The sequence below is a fragment of the Globicephala melas genome, chromosome 1 (genome assembly GCF_963455315.2).
Source record: "Globicephala melas chromosome 1, mGloMel1.2, whole genome shotgun sequence".
NCBI lineage: Eukaryota > Metazoa > Chordata > Mammalia > Artiodactyla > Delphinidae > Globicephala > Globicephala melas.
The window spans coordinates 173,013,322-173,036,718 of NC_083314.1; the positions used below are offsets into that span (position 1 = coordinate 173,013,322).

The window sequence follows — 23,397 nt, forward strand, 5'->3', positions numbered from 1 at the left end:
ACACCACACTCCCCCCATCCCCTGCCTTTGTGTACTCCATGCCTAGCAGAAATGCGAGACGGTACTAAAGGTAAGCAGGACTAAAGGTAAGCAGGACGGGTTAAAGCACAACTCTGACCAGGGATTAGGAATTTCTGAGGAGTGGGAGTGACCACACTTCATGATGATTCTTAGATAAGGGATGCTTAGGTAAAGATATAGTCATGGACAGAGATGCAGAGATGGAAAAGGGGGTCAAATATTTTTAAAATATACCAATGGTTTTGCAATTAAGGTAGTGTTGGTGCAAATGGTGACTATCCCAGACCAGCATTCACAAAAGTGTGGGAATGGCTTGTCTGAATTTCGGGGACCTCTGTGAGCAAGGAACTTTTTCCTTGCTGTTCAAGTCTGGCTCTCAGGCTTCCCTGGTGGCGCCGTGGTTAAAAGTCCGCCTGCCAATGGAGGGGACACGGGTTCAAGCCCTGATCCGGGAAGATCCCACACGCCGCGAAACAACTAAGCCTGTGCGCCACAACTACTGAGCCTGCACTCTAGAGCCCGTGCGCTACAACTAATGAGCCTGCGAGCCACAACTACTGAAGCCCACACACCAGGAGCCCGTGCTCCGCAACCAGAGAAGCTACCGCAATGAGAAGCCCACGCACTGCAACCAAGAGTAGCCCCCGCTCGCCGCAACTAGAGAAAGCCCACACACAGCAACGAAGACCCAGCACAGCCAAAATTAAATAAAATTTTTAAATTAATTAATTTAATTTAAATGTCTTCTTAAAAATCTAGCTCTCATAAGGTGCCCAAGACTATGAGGTTTAGGAAACAGCACCCAGCTGACTTTCTATTACAGTAGTATTCTACATTCTTTCTTTTTCTGTTTTTTAAAATGTATTTATTTATTTATTTATTTATGGCTGCATTGGGTCTTCATTGCTGTGCACGGGCTTTCTCTAGTTGCAGCGAGCAGGGGCTACTCTTCGTTGCAGTGAGCAGGCTTCTCATTGCGGTGGCTTCTCTTGTTGTGGAGCACAGGCTCTAAGCGCATGGGCTTCAGTAGTTGTGGCTCGCGGGCTCTAGAGCACAGGCTCAGTAGTTGTGGCTCACGGGCTTAGCTGCTCCGCGGCATGTAGGATCTTCCTGGACCAGGACTCGAACCCGTGTCCCCTGCATTGGCAGGCGGATTCTTAATCACTGTGCCACCAGGGAAGCCTACAGTCTTTCTTAAAGGCATAAGTACTCTACAAAGCCCCATAAATAAACCTCTCCAAATCCCTGGACTTGCATACATTAAGAAACCAAAAATTTAGTTTTCATACACTGAGTGAAGAAAAAACAAGTCTTCCAAAAGATAAGCTATGCACTGAAATAAAATGAACTTCAAGTTGCAATTGGAACAAGGGGAAAAAAGTAATTTTTTCAATGGTCACAGCCAATCTCTTCTGGGAAAACATAAGATTAGTAGCATTTATACTAATGTCAAGACAACATAAGATTAGAGCAGTAATATACTGTATTTTTGCTTCTAATCAGAGGGGGATATTATAAGCTCACATACAGGCTTACGCTGAAATGGTTAAAAAAAAAATTCCTACAACTCATGGACTTCAATGTAGTCATCTGAAATGATGCCAAGAAACTAGCAGCTTTCTTAGGACTACCCTCCTAGTAAAAAGTGAATTATGTTGCTCAAATCATTTGCTTCAGTTAATCATTTAAAATCTATCAAAAAGGAATTCTCGGGCTTCCCTGGTGGCGCAGTGGTTGAGAGTCCGCCTGCCGATGCAGGGGACACGGGTTTGTGCCCCGGTCCGGGAGGATCCCACATGCCGCGGAGCGGCTGGGCCTGTGAGCCATGGCCGCTGAGCCTGCGCGTCCGGAGCCTGTGCTCTGCAACGGGAGAGGCCACAACGGTGAGAGGCCCGCGCGTACCGCAAAAAAAAAACAAACAAAAAAGGAATTCTGAGTAGTTTATATGTGCAGGTTCTCACAAACAATCAGAAACATTTGTTTCTAACATTTATCAAAATAAAGTAGGTCTACAAATCCGTCAACAATTATGTCAGAGTGTTATAATAATTACAAATTATCCTAAGCATTCTAATGCAGGTTTAGGTTGGATAAAGAAAACGGAAGTAAAAGCAATGGATTTCAATTCCTCCCATATACACTGTTAACTATTAATCAAATTCTACCTGAAGAAATACACAATTGAAGCAACTTGGTCGTGGGTCTCTATTATGTTAAACAAGCACCTGGGCCACACTGCAATCTGCCCCCCCATCTGCCCTCTCTCCCAGACACATCTCACTTGTACCATTTTTCTAAATGGCTCCCCATCCTCCATTAATATTGACCATATTTTCATATCCCATATTCTTCCAAAATGTTATTCTAAGTGGTACCCCCCCCTTTTTTTAAATATGGAATGCTTCACGAATTTGTGTCATCCTTGCTCGGGGGCCATGCTAACCTTCGCTGTATCATTCCATTTTTTTTTAGTATATGTGCTGCAGAAGTGAGCACACCTCTTTATCCTTTATTTCTTGTTCTTATCATGCTTTCTAAAAAGCATTTCAGGGACTTCCCTGGTGGTCCAGTGGTTAAGAATCCGCCTTCCAATGCAGGGGACGCGGGTTCAATCCCTGCTCAGGGAACTAAGATCCCACATGCCGCAGGGCAACTAAGCTCACATGCCACAACTAGAGAGCCCACGTGCCGCAACTACAGAGCCCAAATGCTCTGGAGCCCATGCCACAAAACTAGAGAGAAGCCCTCGCACCGCAACGAAAGATCCCAAGTGCCCCAACTAAGACCCAATGCAGCCAAAAATAAATAAATAAATAAATCTAAAAATAAATAAATAAAAAGCATTTCAAATTCACTTTCTCCACTTCTTTTAAAAATGACAAGTTAAGGGCTTCCCTGGTGGCGCAGTGGTTGAGAGTCTGCCTGCTGATGCAGGGGACATGGGTTCGTGTCCCAGTCCGGGAAGATCCCACATGCCGCGGAGCGGCTGGGCCCGTGAGCCATGACCGCTGAGCCTGCGCGTCCGGAGCCTGTGCTCCACAACGGGAGAGGCCAAAATAGTGAGAGGCCCGCGTACCGCAAAAAAAAAAAAAAAAAAAAGAGAAGTTAAATTGTTAATAATCATTATCTAGATTCCAATGGACTTCCACTTTAAGTAATACAGTTCTTTTTTTTTTTACAAGTATGTATTTAGTCAAAAAAAAAAAGACCTAAAAATTATAAGCTATGCTTTCTTTAAAGTCATTCTAGGGAACTCCCTGGTGGTCCAGTGGTTAGGACTCCACGATTTCACTGCTGAGGGAGCGGGTTCAATCTCTGGTCAGGGAACTAGGATCCCAGAAGCCATGCGGTGTGGCCAAATTAAAAAAAAAAAAAAAAGTCATTCTAATTATCCTGTTTGTGCCTTTTTCTTTTTTTTTTCCACTTCATTTCCCATTATGTTTCTGCTGAAAGAGTCTGTGTGTACAGATGTACTATATGTATGAATATTCGACCCTGTGTTGGGTGAGTGTAGTCTGGCAGGGCTGTGGCAGGGGAGTCATAAAGAATGAGAAGTCTAGGGAAGTTACATTTGTCATGGGCAGGATTTCTCAACCTTGACTGCTGACATTTGGGGCTGGTACTCCTTTGTCGTGGGTGCTGTTGTTTTAGCGGCATCCCTGTCCACGACCCACCAGATGTCAGTACCCCCCACTCCCCCATCCCCCAGTATGGCAACCATACATGGCACCAAACACTGCCAAATGTCCCTGGGGTGAGGGGGTACTTCACCCCCAGTCTAGGGGTTTACAGCTTATAAAATACTTTCACAACCATTAGGTTATTATCTAATCCTGGGCTTCAACAAAACCATGTAGAGATTAGCATCCCAAATTTACAGAAGAGGAAACTGAGGCTCAAAGAAGCCAAAGACTGTCCCAAGCTCACTCGGCTCAAGGCCCACCCTTTCTTTTTTGGCTGCACCGTGCAAAATGGTACACGACCAGGGATTGAGCCCGGGCCACAGCAGTGAAAGCACCGAGTCCCAACCACTAGACCACCAGGGAATTCCCAAGGCCGACTCTTCTTTCAATGTCCCACACACCGGTTTTCCAGCTGAAGGAGGTTAACACTGCAGGCCCTCAGTTTCCTCACCCTTACAGTGAGAGGCTGGACACAATTCCGTTCCTTCTTCCTCTTCTTTCTTTCAAAGCAGAAAGCCTTTCTTCCAAAGAAATCTTCTTTGAAAGCCCGGTACATTCAAAAGATAAAACTAAGCTGCTATTTGAGGAGTCCAAGTAGCAACCAGGCCCTACCCTCCTGAACCCTGTACTTGTCCCCAGATGGGCCCCACAAACTCTAGGGCTCTATAGACCACATTTTGAAAACATGATAAACTCCCCTGTTTGTTGTAACATATAAGTTATATGATTCTAGATAGCCATTTCTCAGTTAGAAATGGTCTCTAGCTGAAATAGGAAGCAAACACATTCAATAGAAATGTTATCTTAAACAGAGATCCAAACTACGTTACTGACTGGTCAGTGGTAGGAGAATGAAGAGTGTGTGTGTGTGTGTGTGTGCGCCCCAAGTGTGTGGGACCCCAGTGACTGGGTAAATCCAGGAGGAGTTGTAAAGCAGCAGTCTCGTGGACAAATCTATCCAATATCCAGAACAGAAAGAAACAGGTTCCAAACAAATCACTCTGTATGAACAGACCCTGGGAAACACATCTCAAATTCTCCAGACATCATTTTTCCAATCTGTTAAATGAAAGGGTTGAAATCACTGTTTTCAGTCTTTTTCCCCCCAAAGCATTCAAATTATTTTTCCAAATAAAATCGTATGCAGAAAACATATAAATACAACAGATCAAAGTAGAGTTGCTCTGTTTGGGCAGGGGGAGGGGACTGGGCTGAAAGCCTGACTAGAAATCCACTTGCTCGGCCTTCCCTTTCTGCTCTGTACCTAGCCCCCCTCCGCCAGTGGCAACCACTAGGGTACTTTGGAAGACATTTAAAAACCACTAGACCAAATGAATCCCTAAGGTTCCTTCCAGCTCTAATAATCTATCATTCTGTAAGTCTATGTATTCATGGAAGTTATTCAACTGGGGCCAAACAAGGAAAGCAACAATGGGACATCACGTCCACACCAAGAGCAAATCCCATTAACTTGTCAATCAATGAGAAACTTCATTTATAGGTACCAGTGTAATTTCAAAGTTAGTGAAAAGCTTATTTAAACTAACCTATTAAATAACAAAACTAGAGTTAACATATTTACTTAAAGATTATTCATAGTCCTCAACTGTAGGAACCAAATGAACTCTAAATAATTTTTTGAACAGAAATTGTTCTCACATTTATTTCCTTACATCATAAAAAGCGCAAAGTTAATGATCCTCCCCACCAAGCATCATTATCATTCCAAGAAGTAATTTGGATAAAGTTTATTGTTTATCATTCCATTTATATAAGTAGGATCGTTTATCACACATGATGTTCTAAAATTTGCTTTTCTCACTTTATGATTATCAAGGACACCTTTCAAGAACATATATATAAGACTTTTTGTGAACATGTTTTCATTTCTCCTGAGTAAATAAATACCCAGGAGTAGAATGAATAGATGGTATGTTTAACTTTATAAGAAACTGCCAGTTTTACAAAATGATTGTGCCATTATACTTTCCCAACAACAGTGTACAAGAATTCCAGTTGCTCCACATCCTAGAAAACCTTTAATGTTGTCAGTCTTTTAAACTATTTTAATGGGTGTATAGGGGTATCTCATGATTTTAATTTGCATTTCCCCAACACCCATTGATGTTAACATCTTTTCATGTTCTTATTTGCCATTAGTATAACTTCTTTTGCAAAGAATCTTTTCAAACATTTTACCAATTTTCTTAGACGGATTGTCTTCTTATGATGAAATTTTAAAATTCTTTATTCTGGAAACAAGTCCTTTATCAGATATATGTATTGCAAATATTCTCTCCCATTCTGTGGCTTGCCTTTTTTTGTTCTCTTAATGGTGTCTTTCAAAGAGCAAGTTTTAAATTTTGATCAAATCCAGCATATCAATTTTTTTCTTTGTGATTTTGCTTTCTGTGACCTAAGAAATCTTTTTTCTTTAAGGAATCTTTTTGAACTCAAGGTCACAAAGATTTTTCTCCTATGCTTTCTTTTAGAAATATTTAGTTTTAGCTTTTACATGTCTGTGATTCTTCAAGTTAATTCTTATGTATGATATGTATTTTTATATATGATAATGAGGTTCATTTTTTTTCTCTCTATGGATACCCAGTTATTCTAGCACAATTTCTTGAAAAGATTTTCCTTTCCCCATTAAACTGCTTTGGCATCTTTGTCAAAAATGAATTGACAATATATTTATGGGTCTATTTCTAGACACTAGCCAATCTCACCAATTTATACGTGTATCCCTTCTCCAACACCACACTGTCTTGTTTACTGAAGCTTTACAGTAAGTCTTGAAATCAGGTAATGTTAGTCTTCCAACTTTGTTTTTCTTTTAAAAAATTGCTTTGGGGACTTCCCTGGCAGTTCAGTGGTTAAGACGCTGCGCTTCCACTGCAGGGGGCAAGGATTCGATCCCTGGTTCGGGAACTAAGATCCCGCATGCCTCAGGGCACAGCCAAAAAAAAAAAAAATCACTTTGTTCTGGATTGTTTACATTTTCATGTGGATTTTTAAATGAACTTCTCAATTTCTACAAGTATCTTTGAGCATTATTTTTCTTGCTGAAAAAGAGATAATATAAACTTCCTCACTGAATTGCTAGTAGAGTAAAAAAGGGATAATATATTACTGTGCCAAATACGGTGGCACATAACAGGTATTCAATTAATGTTAACTTCCTCTCTCTTTCCCTCTCTTGGCCTTTAAATAAACAGGATCCAATCTAGCAATGCCCTAACATTTCACTAGTGGGTCAATGGCCATGGTAAAAAATTACCACACCAAATGACTTTTATAAGTAAATATTTGTATTTTCCCTTGGATTCAACACTGAAGTGCACTTGCCAGAAAAAGTAATTCAGCATATTTACTAATAAACTGTTTCAGGCCACATTTTAGGAAAGCATAAAACCACAGCCAAAACAAAAATTTAAATATGTTTTCAAGTTCCATATAGTGCCTAATTACATTATTCTACAATACTAACAGAAAATTCTCCTCTAGGAAGATCACAATGTTCCATTATTCATATTGCTGCCGCAAATGGAGAAAGGATTTCTGCTCCCAAACACGGTTTATAAATACACATACCAAACAAAATACGGCTACTAATTCAACAACTAACACGCACGAATTTGAAACCCAAACCTATAAACAACCAAAACCCTTTGAAGTATTTTAGTTTAGCCTAATTGATATCACTCCATGAAATGGAGAGGTATCAGTTTGCAAACACAGGCTACCAAAAGGCACTTTTTGGTGAGCCACCAATACTTTGTGGTAACCCACATTTATCAGATGAACTGATACTTAAAGAAAAACAGTAATTTGCTTTCTTTTTCCATGGCTATTCAATGGCCTCTTTCAGTATAGTATTGTTTTTTGAATTTTTGAATTTTACTTTATTTCTTTTTTATACAGCAGGTTCTTACTAGTTATCTATTTTATACATATTAGTGTATACATGTCAATCCCAACCTCCCAATTCATACCACCACAACCCCGCCACTTTCCCCACGTGGTGTCCATACGTTTGTTCTCTACATCTGTGTCTGTTTCTGCCCTGCAAACCGGTTCATCTGTACCATTTTTCTAGGTTCCACATATGTGTGTTAATACACGATATTTGTTTTTCTCTTTCTGACTTACTTCACTCTGTATGACAGTCTCTAGATCCATCCACGCCTCTACTAATGACCCAATTTCATTCCTTTTTATGGTTGAGTAATATTCCACTGTATATATGTACCACATCTTCTTTATCCATTAGTCTGTCAATGGGCATTTAGGTTGCTTCCATGACCTGACTATTGTAAATAGTGCTGCAGTGAACATTGGGGTGCATGTGTCTTTTTGTTTTTTTATTTTTGGCTGCATTGGGTCTTCATTGCTGTGCGCGGGCTTTCTCTAGTTGCAGTGAGCAGGGGCTACTCTTAGTTGCGGTGCACGGGCTTCTCATTGCAGTGGTTTCTCTTGTTGTGGAGCACGGGCTCTAGGTGCACGGGCTTCAGTAGTTGTGGCACGTGGGCTCAGTAGTTGTGGCTCACAGGCTCCAGAGCGCAGGCTCAGTAGTCGTGGTGCACGGGTTTAGCTGTTCCGTGGCATGTGGGATCTTCCCAGACCAGGGGTCGAACCTATGTCCCCTGCAGTGGCAGGCGGATTCTTAATCACCGCGCCACCATGGAAGTCCCGCATGTGTCCTTTTGAATTATGGTTTTCTCTGGGTATATGCCCAGTAGTGGGATTGATGGGTCATATGGTAATTCTAGTTTTAGTTTTTTAAGGAACCTCCGTAGTGGCTGTATCAATTTACATTCCCACAAACAGTACAAGAGGATTCCCTTTTCTCCACACCCTCTCCAGCATTTGTTGTTTGTAGACTTTCTGATGATGATCATTCTAACTGGTGTGAGGTGATACCTCACTGTAGTTTTTATTTGCATTTCTTTAATAATTAGTGATGTTGAGCAGTTGTGCAGCTTTTCACGTGCTTCTTGGCCATCTATATGTCTTCTTTGAGAAATGTCTATTTAGGTCTTCTGCCCATTTTTTGATTGGGTTGTTTGTTTTTTAATATTGAGCTGCTTGAGCTGTTTATATATTTTGGAGATTAATCCTTTGTCCGTTGATTCGTTTGCAAATATCTTCTCCCATTCTGAGGGTTGCCTTTTTGTCTTGCTTGTAGTTTCCTTTGCTTTGCAAAAGTTTTTAAGTTTCATTAGGTCCCATTTGTGTTTATTTTTATTTCCATTTCTCTAGGAGGTGGGTCAAAAAGATCTTGCTGTGATTTATGTCAAAGAGTGTTCCTCCTATGTTTTTCTCTAAGTGTTTTATAGTGTCCTGTCTTACATTTAGGTCTCTAATCCATTTTGAGTTTATTTTTGTGTATGGTGTTAGAGAGTGTTCTAATTTCATTCTTTTACATGCAGCTGTCCAGTTTTCCCAGCACCACTTATTGAAGAGACTGTCTTTTCTCCATTGTATATCCTCGCCTCCTTTGTTATAGATTAGTTGACCAGTATAGTATTTTTTTAACATTAAAATGGTCTTAAACAATCAATTCAACTACACGCAATTGATTAGCGGATGAATACACAAAACCTGCTGGTTAATTCTAAGGTAGGTCAGCTGCTAAATCATTTACTGTCCTACTTTCTTAGCAAGGAAGGCACAAGGCCAAACTCTTTCTTTTCATGAAGATGAATGTATGGCAAAGCATTAACTTTCATCTCTGTTGACAGAGCTGCATATAACCAGTGACAAATCTCAAGACATATCAGAAATTAATAAACTGCAAAATGTTACTTGGGCTCCCCTCCTGCCTCTCCTACCTGTCAACCGCAATTCCACTCTCCATTTATGTAGGTTTGACATCACCCTGACAACTCCTGCTCATGAGCCTGCATTTCAAGTTCTGTAAACATTACTGCTGTACTGTCACCATTACATCCGTCTCCATTCCACTCCTTCTGCCCCCAACTTAGTTCTGGGTTCCTCTAACTTGATCATTTCACTTATGACATGACTTTGCAATAATATACTAATACATCCCTTGCCCTTATTCTGGGCCTTTCCAATTCATTCCCATAATACTTCAGGGATCTTTCTGAAATCAGACATTCAACCACGTCACTCTTCAGCTTAACACTTAATGGTTTTCCTCAATGCTACACCAAGAACCATACAATCCAGTAATCCCACTCCCAGGAACATACCCAAGAGAAATGAAAACATATGTCCGTGTAAAAACTGGTATACTTGGTCACAGCAGCGTTATTCGTAATAGCGAAAAAGCGTAAACAACCTAAATGTCCATCAACGTGCGATAAATTGTGATAAATGGATAAACAAAATGTGGTCTATCCATACCATAGAATATTATTGGCTACCAGATGTCAATACTATCCAAAGCGATCTACAGATTCGATGCAATCCCTATCAAAATCCTATATTTTCTGCAGAAATAGAAAACACATCTTAAAATTCATATGGAATCTCAAGGGACCCTGAATAGCCAAAATAATCTTGAAAAAGAACAAACCAAGAGACACATTTCCTGATTTCAAAACTTACTACAAAGCTACAGTTATCAAAACAATGTAGTACTGGGAATTCCCTGGTGGTCCAGTGGTTAGAACTCAGAGCTTTCACTGCCGTGGGTCCGGGTTCAACCCCTGGTCAAGGAACTAAGATCTCTCAAACCACACGGCACGGTCAAAAAAAAAAAACAGTGTAGTACTGGCATAAAGACAGACAGATAGACCAATGGAATAGACAGCCCTGAAATAAACCCTTGCACATATGGTCAAATGGTTTTTGACAAGGGTGCCAAGACCATTCAGTGGGGAAGGGCCTGTCTTTTCAACAAATGGTTCTGGGAAAACTGGATATCCACATGCAAAACAAATGAAATCAGACTCTCCTTATCTGGCACCATATACAAAAATTAACTGAATAGGGCTTCCCTGGTGGCGCAGTGGTTGAGGGTCCGCCTGCCGATGTAGGGGACGCGGGTTCGTGCCCTGGTCCAGGAGGGTCCCGCATGCCGTGGAGCGGCTGGGCCCGTGAGCCATGGCCGCTGAGCCTGCGCTACCGGAGCCCCGTTCTCCACAACGGGAGAGGCCACAACAGTGAGAGGCCCGCGTACCGCAAAAAAAAAAAAAAAAAAAAAAAAAAATTAACTGAACACAGCTCAAAAACCTGTAGGACTATAAGACTCTAAGAGGAAACACAGGGCAAAAACATCACCACATTGGATTTGGCAATGATTTCTTGGATATGAAATCATACAAATATATATATCGGTCTCTGCCTCCAGTTCCTGGCAGAGAGCTCTTAAATCCCTTAGAACTTCCTGGGTGATAGGCGTGTCTTTTACTCTAATGAGGCGACTCTTGATGGGCTCCTGCATAGCTTCAGGATGAGGGCTGATCACCGGAAAGACCAAGTCACGCTTGGAATTTTCAGCCTCATCCCCCATCCTCCAAGAAGGGGAGAGGGGCTGGAGATTGAGTTAATGATTAATCGTGTCTTCATGATGAAGCTTCCAAAAAATCCCAAAAGTATGGGGTTCTGAGAGCTTCCAGGATGATGAACACATCTACATGCCAGGAGGGCTACATGCCAGGAGGGAGGTGCACCCCACCTCCACAGAAACAGAAGCTCCTGCGCTTGGGACCCTTCAGGCCCTCACCAAATTTATCTCTTCATCTGGCTGTTCATTCATATTCTTTAGTAGCCTTGGTAATAAACTGGTAATCTACTAAATAAACTGCTTTCCTGAGCTCTGTGAGCCATTCTAACAAATTATTGAACCCTAAGAGGAAATCATGGGAACCTCTGATTCATAGCTAGTTAGTCAGAAGCATAGGTAACAATCTGGACTTCTGATTGGCATCTGAAGTGAGAGTCTTAGGGGACTAAGCCCTTAACTCATAGGGTCTGTGCTATCCTGTTATTGTCAGAATTGAATTGTGTAATGGAGCACCCAGCTGGTGTCAGAGAATATCTTGGTGTGGAAAACCAACACATCTGCCATCAGAAGTACTGTCACTATGAGAGTAGATGAGAAACAAGATTTTTGCTGCTCAGACACCAAAAGCACAGTCAACAAAAGAAAAAATTGACAAACTGGACTTCATAAAAATTTTTTAATTTTGTGCACCAAAAGATAATACCAGCAGAGCAAAAAGGTATCCCACATACATGGGAGAAAATATTTGCAAATCACAGATCCGATAAAGGATTAATATCAAGAATATATAGACATGGGACTTCCCTTGTGGCACAGTGGTTAAGAGTCCGCCTGCCAATTCAGGGGACACGGGTTCAAGCCCTGGTCCGGGAAGATCCCACATGCCGCAGAGCAACTAAGCCCATGTGCCACAACTACTGAGCCTGTGCTCTAGAGCCGGAGAGCCACAACTACTGAGCCCGTGTGCTGCAACTACCGAAACCTGCGCGCCTAGAAGCCTGTGACCGCAACAAGAGAAGCTACTGCAATGAGAAGCCCACGCACCGCAACGAAGAGTAGCCCCCGCTCGCCACAACTAGAGAAAGCCCATGCGCAGCAACAAAGACCCAACGCAACCAAAAATAAATAAATATTTTAAAAAAGAATATAAAGAGAAATCCTAAATGCAACAACAACAAAAATAATTCAAAGACGGACAAAGGGGGCTTCCCTGGTGGCACAGCGGCTAAGAATCTGCCTGCCACTGCAGGGGACACGGGTTCGAATGCTGGTCCAGGAAGAGCCCACATGCCGCGGAGCAACTAAGCCCGTGAGCCACAACTACTGAGCCTGCGTGCCACAACTACTGAAGCCCGCACGCCTAGAGACCATGCTCCACAACAAGAGAAGCCACCACAGTGAGAAGCACGCGCACCCCAAAGAAGAGTAGCCCCCGCTCGCCACAACTAGAGGAAGCCCGCGCGCAACAAAGACCCAACGCAGCCAAAAATAAATGATAAAAAAAAAAATAGACAAAGGACTTGAACTGACATTTCTCCAAAGAAGATATACAAATGGCCAATAAGTATATGAAAAGATGCGTGAACATCACTAATTATTAAAGAAATGCAAATCAAAGTTACAATGAGATACTACCTTACATTGATTAGGATGGCTACTATTAAAAAAATTTTTTTAAAAGAAAAGAACAAATGTTGGTGAGGATGTGAAGAAACTGCGACTCTTGGGCAGTATAAGTAAGAATGTAAAATGGTACAGCCACAACGGGCTTCCCTGGTGGCACAGGGGTTAAGAATCTGCCTGCCAATGCAGGGGACATGGGTTCGAGCCCTGGTCCAGGAAGATCCCACATGCCGCAGAGCAACTAGGCCTGTGTGCCACAACTACTGAGCCTGCACTGTAGAACCTGCAAGCCACAACTACTGACCCCGCAAGCCACAACTACTGAAGCCCGCAGGCCTAGAGCCCATGCTCCACAACAAGAGAAGCCACTGCAATGAGAAGCCCGCGCACCGCAACAAAGAGTAGCCTCCACCAGCCGCAACTAGAGAAAGCCCGTGCTCAGCAAGGAAGACCCAACACAGCCTAAATAAAAAAATAAATAGAGTAAACCCTGAAGACTTTATACAAAGTGAAATAAGCCAATCTCAAAAAGACAAATACTGTATGATTCTACTTACATGAGGTACTTAAGAGTAGTCAATTCCTTAAAAAACTACAAATAGAACTACCATATGACCCAGCAATCCCACTACTGGGCATATACCCTGAGAAAACCAAAATTCAAAAAGAGTCATGTACCAAAATGTTCATTGCAGCTCTATTTACAATAGCCCGGAGATGGAAACAACCTAAGTGCCCATCATCGGATGAATGGATAAAGAAGATGTGGCACATATATACAATGGAATATTACTCAGCCATAAAAAGAAACGAAATTGAGCTATTTGTAATGAGGTGGATAGACCTAGAGTCTGTCATACAGAGTGAAGTAAGTCAGAAAGAAAAAGACAAATACCGTATGCTAACACATATATATGGAATTTAAGGAAAAAAAAATGTCATGAAGAACCTAGGGGTAAGGCAGGAATAAAGACGCAGACCTCCTAGAGAATGGACTTGAGGTTATGGGGAGGGGGAAGGGTGAGCTGTGACAGGGCGAGGGAGAGTCATGGGCATATACACACTAACAAACGTAGTAGGGTAGATAGCTAGTGGGAAGCAGCCGCATGGCACAGGGATATTGGCTCGGTGCTTTGTGACAGCCTGGAGGGGTGGGATAGGGAGGGTGGGAGGGAGGGAGACGCAAGAGGGAAGACATATGGGAACATATGTTTATGTATGACTGATTCACTTTGTTATAAAGCAGAAACTAACACACCATTGTAAAGCAATTATACCCCAATAAAGATGTTAAAAAAAAAAAAAAAGAGTAGTCAAAATCACAGAGGCAGAAAGTAGAGTGGTGGTTGTCAGGGGCTGGGAGGTATGGGCAGGAGTAGAGAGTTATTAACTGGGTACAGAGTTTCAGTTTTACAGGATGAAGAGTTATGGAGATAGACGATGGTAATGAGTGTACAGCACTGTGAACATATTTAATACTACTTAGTGGTACACCTAAAGACGGTTAAGATGGTCAATTTAAAAATGTTTTAATTTAAATTAAAATTTTAAAAATTTTATTGAAATCTAGTTGATTTACAATGTGTTAGTTTTGGGTATACAGCAAAGTGATTCAGTTTTATATATGTATATGTGTGTGTGTATATATATATATATATATATAACTTTTTCAGGTTCTTTTCCATTATAGACTATTACAAGATATTGAATATAGTTCCCAGTGCTATACAGTAGGTCCTTGTTGTTCATCTATTTTATATATAGTAGTGTCTATATGTTAATCTCAAACTCCTAATTTATCCCCCCCATAAAACAGTAAATCTTGTTATTTGTATTTTATCACAATTTAAAAAAAAATATTGAGGGAAAATACCCCTCAAGACTATGAGGATTAAATGAGATAATGTAACATGCTTAGCACAGTGTCTGGCACATAATGAGTGCTCAATAAATGGTAGCCATTATCATCACTCCCTGAAGGAGCCAAAGTCTCTCTCTCCTCTGGGATGATGCCTGGACAGTTTCTGAGACCTGAAATGCAGACCTCCACCGGTCCACCTACTAAACACCTAAGATGGAATTCTCTAAGATGGAATTCCAAAGTCTCCACCTCCTTTTCACATTCCTCAAGAAGGTAAGCCCCTCAAGGGTAGGCCCAGTGCCTATTCATCTGTCCACCCCTCCCCCGAAATTTCCACAATGCCTGGTATTAAATTGCTTAGAGAAGTATACATTAATTATTACTACTATGTATATAAAACTGGAATACCAATTGTCGGACTTCCACACCACCCACAATACCTGTGATAGGAGCAAATGTGTTATTTTAACTTATGATTGCTATCCTTCATTCACATGCCTGCAGTTAGTATTTACCAAGTACAGGTAATGTACTAACCACTGTACAGAGATTATCTCATTTTATCATCACTTGTAAACAACTACCATTTTATAGTTGAGGAAGCTGAGGCACAGAGAGGTAATTATTGGTACATTTATTTCTAATGCAAAAAATCAGGCAAAAGAAAAGGAAAGGCATGTGAATGCTACCACAGTCCATTAAATGGAATACATTCTAGTGGCTGCTTATAAATGTCCATGGCTTGCAGTTTTCCTTATGCTTAATACACCTGGCTTGCAAGGACAGCCTTTTTCAGGAAAGTATCATGGCATTGGTCAACCCCTCTCCCAACCATGACATCTCTTTCTCCTCTTTTAGATTTTCTGGCCAATACATGTATTATTAAGACTAGATATTCCTGGGACTTCCCTGGTGGCGCAGTGGTTAAGAATCCACCTGCCAATGCAGGGGACATGGGTTCGAGCCCTGGTCCGGGAAGACCCCACATGCCGCGGAACAAGTAAGCCCGTGTGCCATAACTACTGAGCCTGCGCTCTAGAGCCCACAAGCCACAAATACTGAGCCCGCCTGCTGCAACTACTGAAGCCCGTGCACCTAGAGCCCATGCTCTGCAACAAGAGAAGCCACCGCAATGAGAATCCCATGCACCACAACGAAGAGTAGCCCCCACTCGCCGCAACTAAAGCCCCCGCACATCAACTAAGACCCAACACAGACAAAAATAAATTAATTAAAATTTAAAAAAAAAAGACTAGATATTCCTTACTCTGGTCTCAAAGTGGGAGTGAAATGTGGGGGAGAAGGGACATAGCCAATTTCACAGTTTTTTCACATTAAGGATTCCCAAGGCCTCCAAATGAATCCACAAAGTACTGGAACGAGATTCTCCTCAAAGCTTCCTCCAGCAAATCTGGGGCCATAGCTTCTGCCACACAGACATCAACTTGGTCATGAGGTCACAGCCTGCCAGCACAGGCCTTCTGCATTCCAGAGTGAGTTGTAACAGCACTCTAAGGGCAATGACAGGGCTTCCGTGGTGGCGCAGTGGTTGAGGGTCCACCTGCCGATGCAGGGGACACGGGTTCGTGCCCCGGTCTGGGAGGATCCCACATGCCGCGGAGTGGCTGGGCCCGTGAGCCATGGCTGCTGGGCCTGCGTATCCGGAGCCTGTGCTCCGCAACGGGAGAGGCCGCAGCGGTGAGAGGCCTGCGTACCGCAAAAAAAAACCAAAAAAAAAACAAAACTAAGGGCAATGACAATGCTTCTATGACCTACACTCGCAGGGCTTAGATATTCTCAAATTGCAGGGAAGGACCTCCATAAGTCTCATAAACTCTGATTTTCTCATCTCTTAGGATCTTATTTTCCCTGGGAAACAGAAAATAGATAAAACCTCCCATCCAGTCTGAGTGACAAGCAAAGGTGAGCGCATCAGCTCTGTCCCAGAACTATTAAGACTCCTGTGTTAGCACAATACTATGCCTCCTATTCTCATTAGCAAGAATGTGTGTCTTATTCATGTGGGTACACACAAGACTAACTACTCAGTATGTACAAGGAAAATATCAATAAATGGCACAGCCCTTGAGCAGAGTGGGAAAGAAAACCAGAGCATTAAATAAATCTGATAAAACGAAAATAAATTCATAAAATTAGCAAAAGCCATTAATGACGCATTCACATAAACTAATGGAACATGCTATTCATAAAACGTAATAGTCTTCACTCCTTTTTAATCTCCTGCAATAAGGCTGTGGCAGCACCACTTAAACCAACATCATGCTCTACTTGTTTAAATAAAAAAGTGCTCTCTGGCTTATGTTTCTTGGTTGACTACTCCCAAATATTTCTAATACTACTTTATTATTAAGATTACTGACAATAATTTACATGCCCAGATGAAATCAAAAGTTGGTAAAAGTTCCAAGAGTACAAGGACACATGATCAAAGTGTGAACTGGCAGAAATTCACATGAAATGTACCCTACTTGGACTTTTAAAATTTAAATGCTAATTCATTCAGTTAATAAAGACACTGAGTAGCAGATACAGGCTGAGCAGAGAGTCTACAAAATTCTCAGCAACACATATCATTCATTTAACAATAGTTACTGTATGCCTCCTCTATCCCAGGGGCTGGGGGTCAACAGTGAACAGAACAGTCTCTGGTTCTCACGAAGTTTACATTCTAGGGAGGAGGGACAATCAAGTAAAGAAACAAATTGCAAATTCCAGATGGTGATAAGAGCTATTAAGAAAAATGAGTGGGGCTTCCCTGGTGGCACAGTGGTTCAAAATCTGCCTGCCATCTACCCTGAGAAAACCATAATTCAAAAAGAGTCATGAAAAAAAAAAAAGAGTCATGTACCACAATGTTCATTGCAGCACTATTTACAATAGCCAGGACATGGAAGCAACCTAAGTGTCCACTGACAGGTGAATGATAGAGATGTGGCACATATATACAATGGAATATTACTCAGCCATAAAAAGAAACAAAATTGAGTTATTTGTAGTGAGGTGAATGGACCTAGAGACCGTCACACAGAGTGAAGTGAGTCAGAAAGAGAAAAACAAATACCATATGTTAACACATATATATGGAATCTAAAAAAAAAAAAATGGTTCTAAGAACCTAGGGTCAGGATAGGAATAAAGATGCAGATGTAGAGAATGGACTTGAGGACACAGGGAGGGGGAAGGGTAAGCTGGGACGAAGTGGGAGAGTGGCATGGACATATATACACTACCAAATGTAAAATAGACAGCTAGTGGGAAGCAGCCGCATAGCACAGGGAGATGAGCTCGGTGCTCTGTGACCACCTAGAGGGGTGGGATAAGGAGGGTGGGAGGGAGATGCAAGAGGGAGGAGATATGAGGATATATGTATATGTATAGCTGATTCACTTGGTGATACAGCAGGAACTAACACACCACTGTAAAGGAATTATACTCCAATAAAGGTGTTAAAAACAAAAAAAAACAAAAAAAACGCCTGCCAGTGCAGGGGACACAGGTTCGAGCCCTGGTCCGGGAAGGTCCCACATACCACAGAGCAACTAAGCCCATACACCACAACTACTGAGCCTGCGCTCTAGAGGCTGTGAGCCACAACTACTGAGCCCGCGTGCCACAACTACTGAAGCCCGCATGCCTAGAGCCTGTGCTCCGCAACAAGAGAAGCCACCACAACAAGAAGCCCAGGCACAGCAACAAAGAGTAGCCCCCGCTCGCTGCAACTAGAGAAAGACGACGCACAGCAAAGAAGACCCAACACAGCCAGAAATAAAATAAAATAAAATAAATTAATTTTTAAAAAAAGCTTTAAAAGAATTTAGTGATGTGATGGAGAATAAATAGGACACCTAGGAACTTCGTAAATGCTAACAATGTTATTATTATTTTTTAAAGACATTAGTCTCAAACCTTATGGATGAACTAGGGAGAAAGGAAAAATCTGAGGGGAAGAAAGGAAAAGAAAGGAACAAGAAGTGAAAGAAGAGAGAAACATTTTTAACAAACAATGGCCTATTGTGCCTATTACAGGGAGGCATGTGTTTTGTTTTGTTTCTTTGAGTCAGTGAGCTCTATACACCAGGTCAAACCATATTAGAAATCTTCTATCCCACATACTCCTATTACACACAAATAAATAGATATTTTTAAACCAGAATATGGGAGAAATAGAACTGCTTTCCCTATGATAGGAAAGGGGGGGTGGTATTTATAAATAAATGTAGCTCTTCCTATAGGACAAAATCATATGAGAACATTACTCAAGCTTCAGAGTAAATCCCTGAAGTACAATTTTTAAAACAACTTGTGTCTAAAGTACATGCTTATGAGGGCTCTTTAACTCAGCTGTACAATATCTAGGCTAAACATGAGCGATTAAAATAGTCATTTTTCAGCAAATCGGTGGGAAAAGAATGAAAACACTTATAAGGTGCCAAACAGAGAAGTGCTCACCAGGGGAGCTGTCCATTCACCTTGACCTCCCTTCAGTCTCTCTGAAGCCAGAGAATATGAAATTATCAATATGCAGCTGAAAGCTTGCCTTGGCCCTTCTTCCCTGCCTACATCTTCTACAAAACCTCTATCTTATTATGGCAGGCTGCCGTTCCTGAGTCTCCATCTCCATTTTGAAGTACTAGAAAAGCAAGCAGCCAAAGAAGCTTGCTTCTAAAGAGTTCTATAACCTCTATAACTTCTAAAGAGTTCTATAACTTCTAAAGAGTTCTATAACCTCACTGCCTATAGGAATAGGAACTAACACACTCACTAGAGAAGACTGTTCATTCCAGGGACTTCCCTGGTGGTCCAGTGGTTTAGAATCTGCCTTCCAATGCAAGGGATGCAGGTTCAATCCCTGGTCGGGTAACTAAGATCCCACATGCCACGGGGCAACTAAGCCCGCAGACTCTAGACCCCATGCGCCACAACTAGAGAGAAGCCCGCGTGCTACAACGGAAGATCCTGCATGCCGCAACTAAGACCTAAGGCAGCCAAAAAAAAAAAAAAAAAAAAGTGTTCATTCCATAGTCTCAAATACCTCTTAGACGAAAGTCCCACAAAATTACACTTCCATGCTTCATTTCTCATATGCCCTTTCTCTACGTCCATTACTTCAGAGACAACCCCCTCAAAATCTGAACTCAGCTTCTCCCTCAAAATTAAAAACTTCTTCTCAACCTCATTATCATTCTCAAACAGATTCAACCATGTAAGCAGAAAAACAATCAAAATTATGAGCTTTTTCTCACTACAGCCTCTCTCCTGCCACCTCACATGATCAGTTACTAAGTCTTATATGTAACTTAGTATAATGAGGTGCACATGCACCCCTCCTGCTTTACTTCCAAATTCCTATCAATGACATCACCACTTAACCAAGTTCTAACCTTGGAGTCATCTTTATAAGAAATGAAATGAGGCAAAGTTAACCCAGTTGGAGAGAAGATAAAGAAAATACATTTATTGAGTTCCTACTATGTACTTGGCACTGTGCTAGCCCAGGAGGTGGGTATTACTATCTCCTTTTATAAATGAGGGATAAAGTTTGAAGTTTCTCAAACCCATTCCTTTCTGGTCTAACAGTTCAGACTTTTATCACTTCACATTCACAGTACTGTTAGCCTCCTCTACTCCTGATCTGTTCTATATAAAACACTGCCAGGACAACCATACCAAAATTCCATTTACATCACATAAGTTCCCTGTTGAGGGCACTGAAATGCCTTCTCTTTCCCTATCTGCCCACTGACTGGCCCATAGCTCAGTACATATTTGTTACTTAAAACCATCTCATGGGCTTCCCTGGTGGCGCAGCGGCTGAGAATCTGCCTGCTAATGCAGGGGACACGGGTTCGAGCCCTGGTCTGGGAGGATCCCACATGCCGCGGAGCAACTAGGCCCGTGAGCCACCACTACTGAGACTGCACGTCTGGAGCCTCTGCTCCGCAATGAGAGGCCGCGATAGTGAGAGGCCCGCGCACCGCTATGAAGAGTGGCCCCCGCTTGCCACAACTAGAGAAAGCCCTCGCACAGAAACGAAGATCCAACACAGCAAAAATAAATTAATTAATTAATAAACTCCTACCCCCAACATCTAAAAACAAAAACCATCTCATGATTCCCTACTAGCCTCGACTTACTGATCCCTGGGAGCAGGAAGTAATAGATTTTTAAGACAAAGGTGTTGAACATGCAGCATGCATGTGAAAAAGCCAAAGCCAACTCAAAAGCCTTCAAGGTAAAGTAGAATCTCTCTAAGGTAATCCACAATTCTGACTCCACTCAAATCAGCCTTGTTTAGGGAGTAGGGGGGTGCTGAAATTAGAACGCCTGGGTCTAACCCCAGCTCCTCCACTCCTAGCCACTTAACCTCTCCGTGCTTCAATTCCTCCTCCATGAAAGTTCAACCAGCCTCTGCTCAAGTTCTTCCACTCTCCCTGACTATCCAAGTCCAAGTCATTATCCAAAGCTCTACTAAAGGCCCACTTCCCTCAACCCACCACTCCATTTACTTGATTTATAATAATAGCTCTACAGCAAAAAGTCTAAATAACTTATTTTAGTTTTTATCTGTAATCATATATCACCATGCTTCATTTAATTATTCCACCTGTGTATGCCCCACCAATGTCCCACTCATGAATGACACACACTACTTACTGCCTCAGGTGATCAGCAGTGGCACAGTATCAATATTAACAATTATTACTACCACCATTTACTGAATATATAGTAAGTGCCAGGCATTGTGCAAGTATCTTGTGTACTTTTCTGTCCTTCAGTCTTCATAATCCTTTTAGGTAAATCTATCTCTTTATCCCCATTTCATAGTTAAGGAAGCCGCTACATAAACTCACTCATTTAATCCTCAAAACAACTCTGTGAGATAGCAATATTCTTGCCAATTTACAAATGAGTAAGCAGGCACAGAGAGGTTAGATAACTTGCCCGAAATCACACAGCCGGTAAGTGGTGAATTCGAGGATGAAGGGGTAGCTGTGATAAATTACTTCATTTACTGACTCATTCTCAACATTTTTTATTAAGCACTCTTCTGGGAGCTGAGGCTACAGCACTGAATGAACCAGAAAACATCCCTGCTCTCATGGACCTTACAATTTTATTTCCTTTCCAATATTTTCATTCAAGGGCACAATCCTAAATCCTCTTAAATACTTTTTTAAGATTTCCATACAAAAATATCAAAATTAGATAATAAAAATTAGTATCGAAGAAAAGTATGGTACTTGAAGCCAGAAAACCTGGGTTAAATTCCCAACTTTGTCATTGATTAGGCCCTGGGCAAATCCCTTCACTTGACTCTCAATTTCATGACTTGTATTAAATAATGTATTAAGTTGCACACCAAGCACAGAGTCTGGCACTTAGTGAGTTTCCCTCTTTCCCTCTCCCCTCCAAGCAGTGACTTCATAATTTTTGTGTCGTCCCTGAGCACGTGTTAAAAGGCTACACCGAGTTACACTAAGGGCTGAAAAGTTACCAATCACTATCTTACTTTCCAAGGCAATTCTACTTCCAGATCACCATCACTATGTCTCGGATTTCAGGCCCCAGACTACTCTGATGCCTATAAACCAGGTTACAATTCGGGAATGACAACAACTCACGTTAAAGCCTGACAGTATCTATAAAATGCTCCCGATGACCTTCTTAGAGGGCACTTTTGATTCAGCAGAGGAGGAAGGTGGCCTCCAGGCCAAGCTGCACGCCCCGTGCGAGAGATGTGACACGAGGGAGGAGAATTTCCAGCCTCCAGCCCAAGGTTGCGCCCTGCATACTGTTTCAACTCGCAGAGCTCCCCAACTCTCCTGCCACCTGCCAACCCGACCCCCACCTCCTCGGGGCTGCCTCTCCACCCCTCCCACCTCGGGCAGCCGCCCAGGCTCCTGGAGTCCGCGTCCCCAGCCGCCGTAGTGACCTCCTGCCCGGGCCCGGACAGCTCTCCCTGGCCTGAGGGGATGGAACAGGCCAAACGGCCTGACCTCTCCCGGGGCTTCTCCTCCGCCCTCCGGGTCAGCGGAGCCTTGAGCCAACTTATCGGCTCCGGCTGGGGCCTGCCGGAGACGAGGAACCCCTTACCTATCTTCACGACGGCATCCGCCAAGCACCGGTCCCACTTCCTGCCGAGCTCCGAATCCGACATGTTCCCCACCCGCAGTTCCAGCTTTCCGGACCGTCGGGCCCCGCGCTCAAACCCCAGGCAACTATCGCGAGAGCCGCCTCCGTTCCCAGGCCCGGAAGGCCGACGACGGCCCGCCAGATATCGCGAGATGATCTGACAGCTTCCGTACTTTCCGGTTTTTTTCAGTTGGTCGTCAAGGTGACGGGTTGCCTGGAGGCCAGAGGTGACCCTGACCTTGGAGCCGCGCCTAAGGGTTGCGAGGCAGACAGGTTTCCTAGGCGGCGTCCAGAGCCCTGTCTGGAAGGTCCTTCCACAACACCAACTCCCGACGTTGGCCTTGGAAATTCCCAGGGCAAGTGAGGGCACAGCGCTGGATCTATTCATTCATTTACTCATCTTGGCTTTTTCTCCTCCCTCGTTCACTCATTTATTGCAGTGGAACTCCCGCCTTCACCACCAACACAGAAATTGCTCTGGCAAACGTCAACTATTGCGGGGACTTCCCTGGTGGTCCAGTGAGTAAGACGACGCGCTTCCATTGCAGGGGGCGGAGTTCGATCCGTGGCCGGGGAGC

The 23,397-nt window shown here is 42.6% G+C and overlaps 1 protein-coding gene and 1 non-coding gene across 2 annotated transcripts in view; both read right to left on the minus strand.

Moving 5' to 3' along the window:
• Positions 1 to 22,932, minus strand: part of MICOS10 (mitochondrial contact site and cristae organizing system subunit 10) — a 36,673-nt gene extending 13,741 nt beyond the window's left edge. Inside the window, exon 1 of the mRNA XM_030876442.3 lies at positions 22,781 to 22,932. Within this exon, the coding sequence (XP_030732302.1) occupies positions 22,781 to 22,844 (64 nt within the window). The 5' untranslated portion in view covers positions 22,845 to 22,932. The remainder of the gene's footprint in view (positions 1 to 22,780) is intronic.
• LOC115867251 (U6 spliceosomal RNA) lies at positions 2,409 to 2,517 on the minus strand. The gene has a single exon (XR_004045024.1). It is a non-coding gene; the product is annotated as a U6 spliceosomal RNA (small nuclear RNA).
• Positions 22,933 to 23,397: the final 465 nt, after the last annotated feature.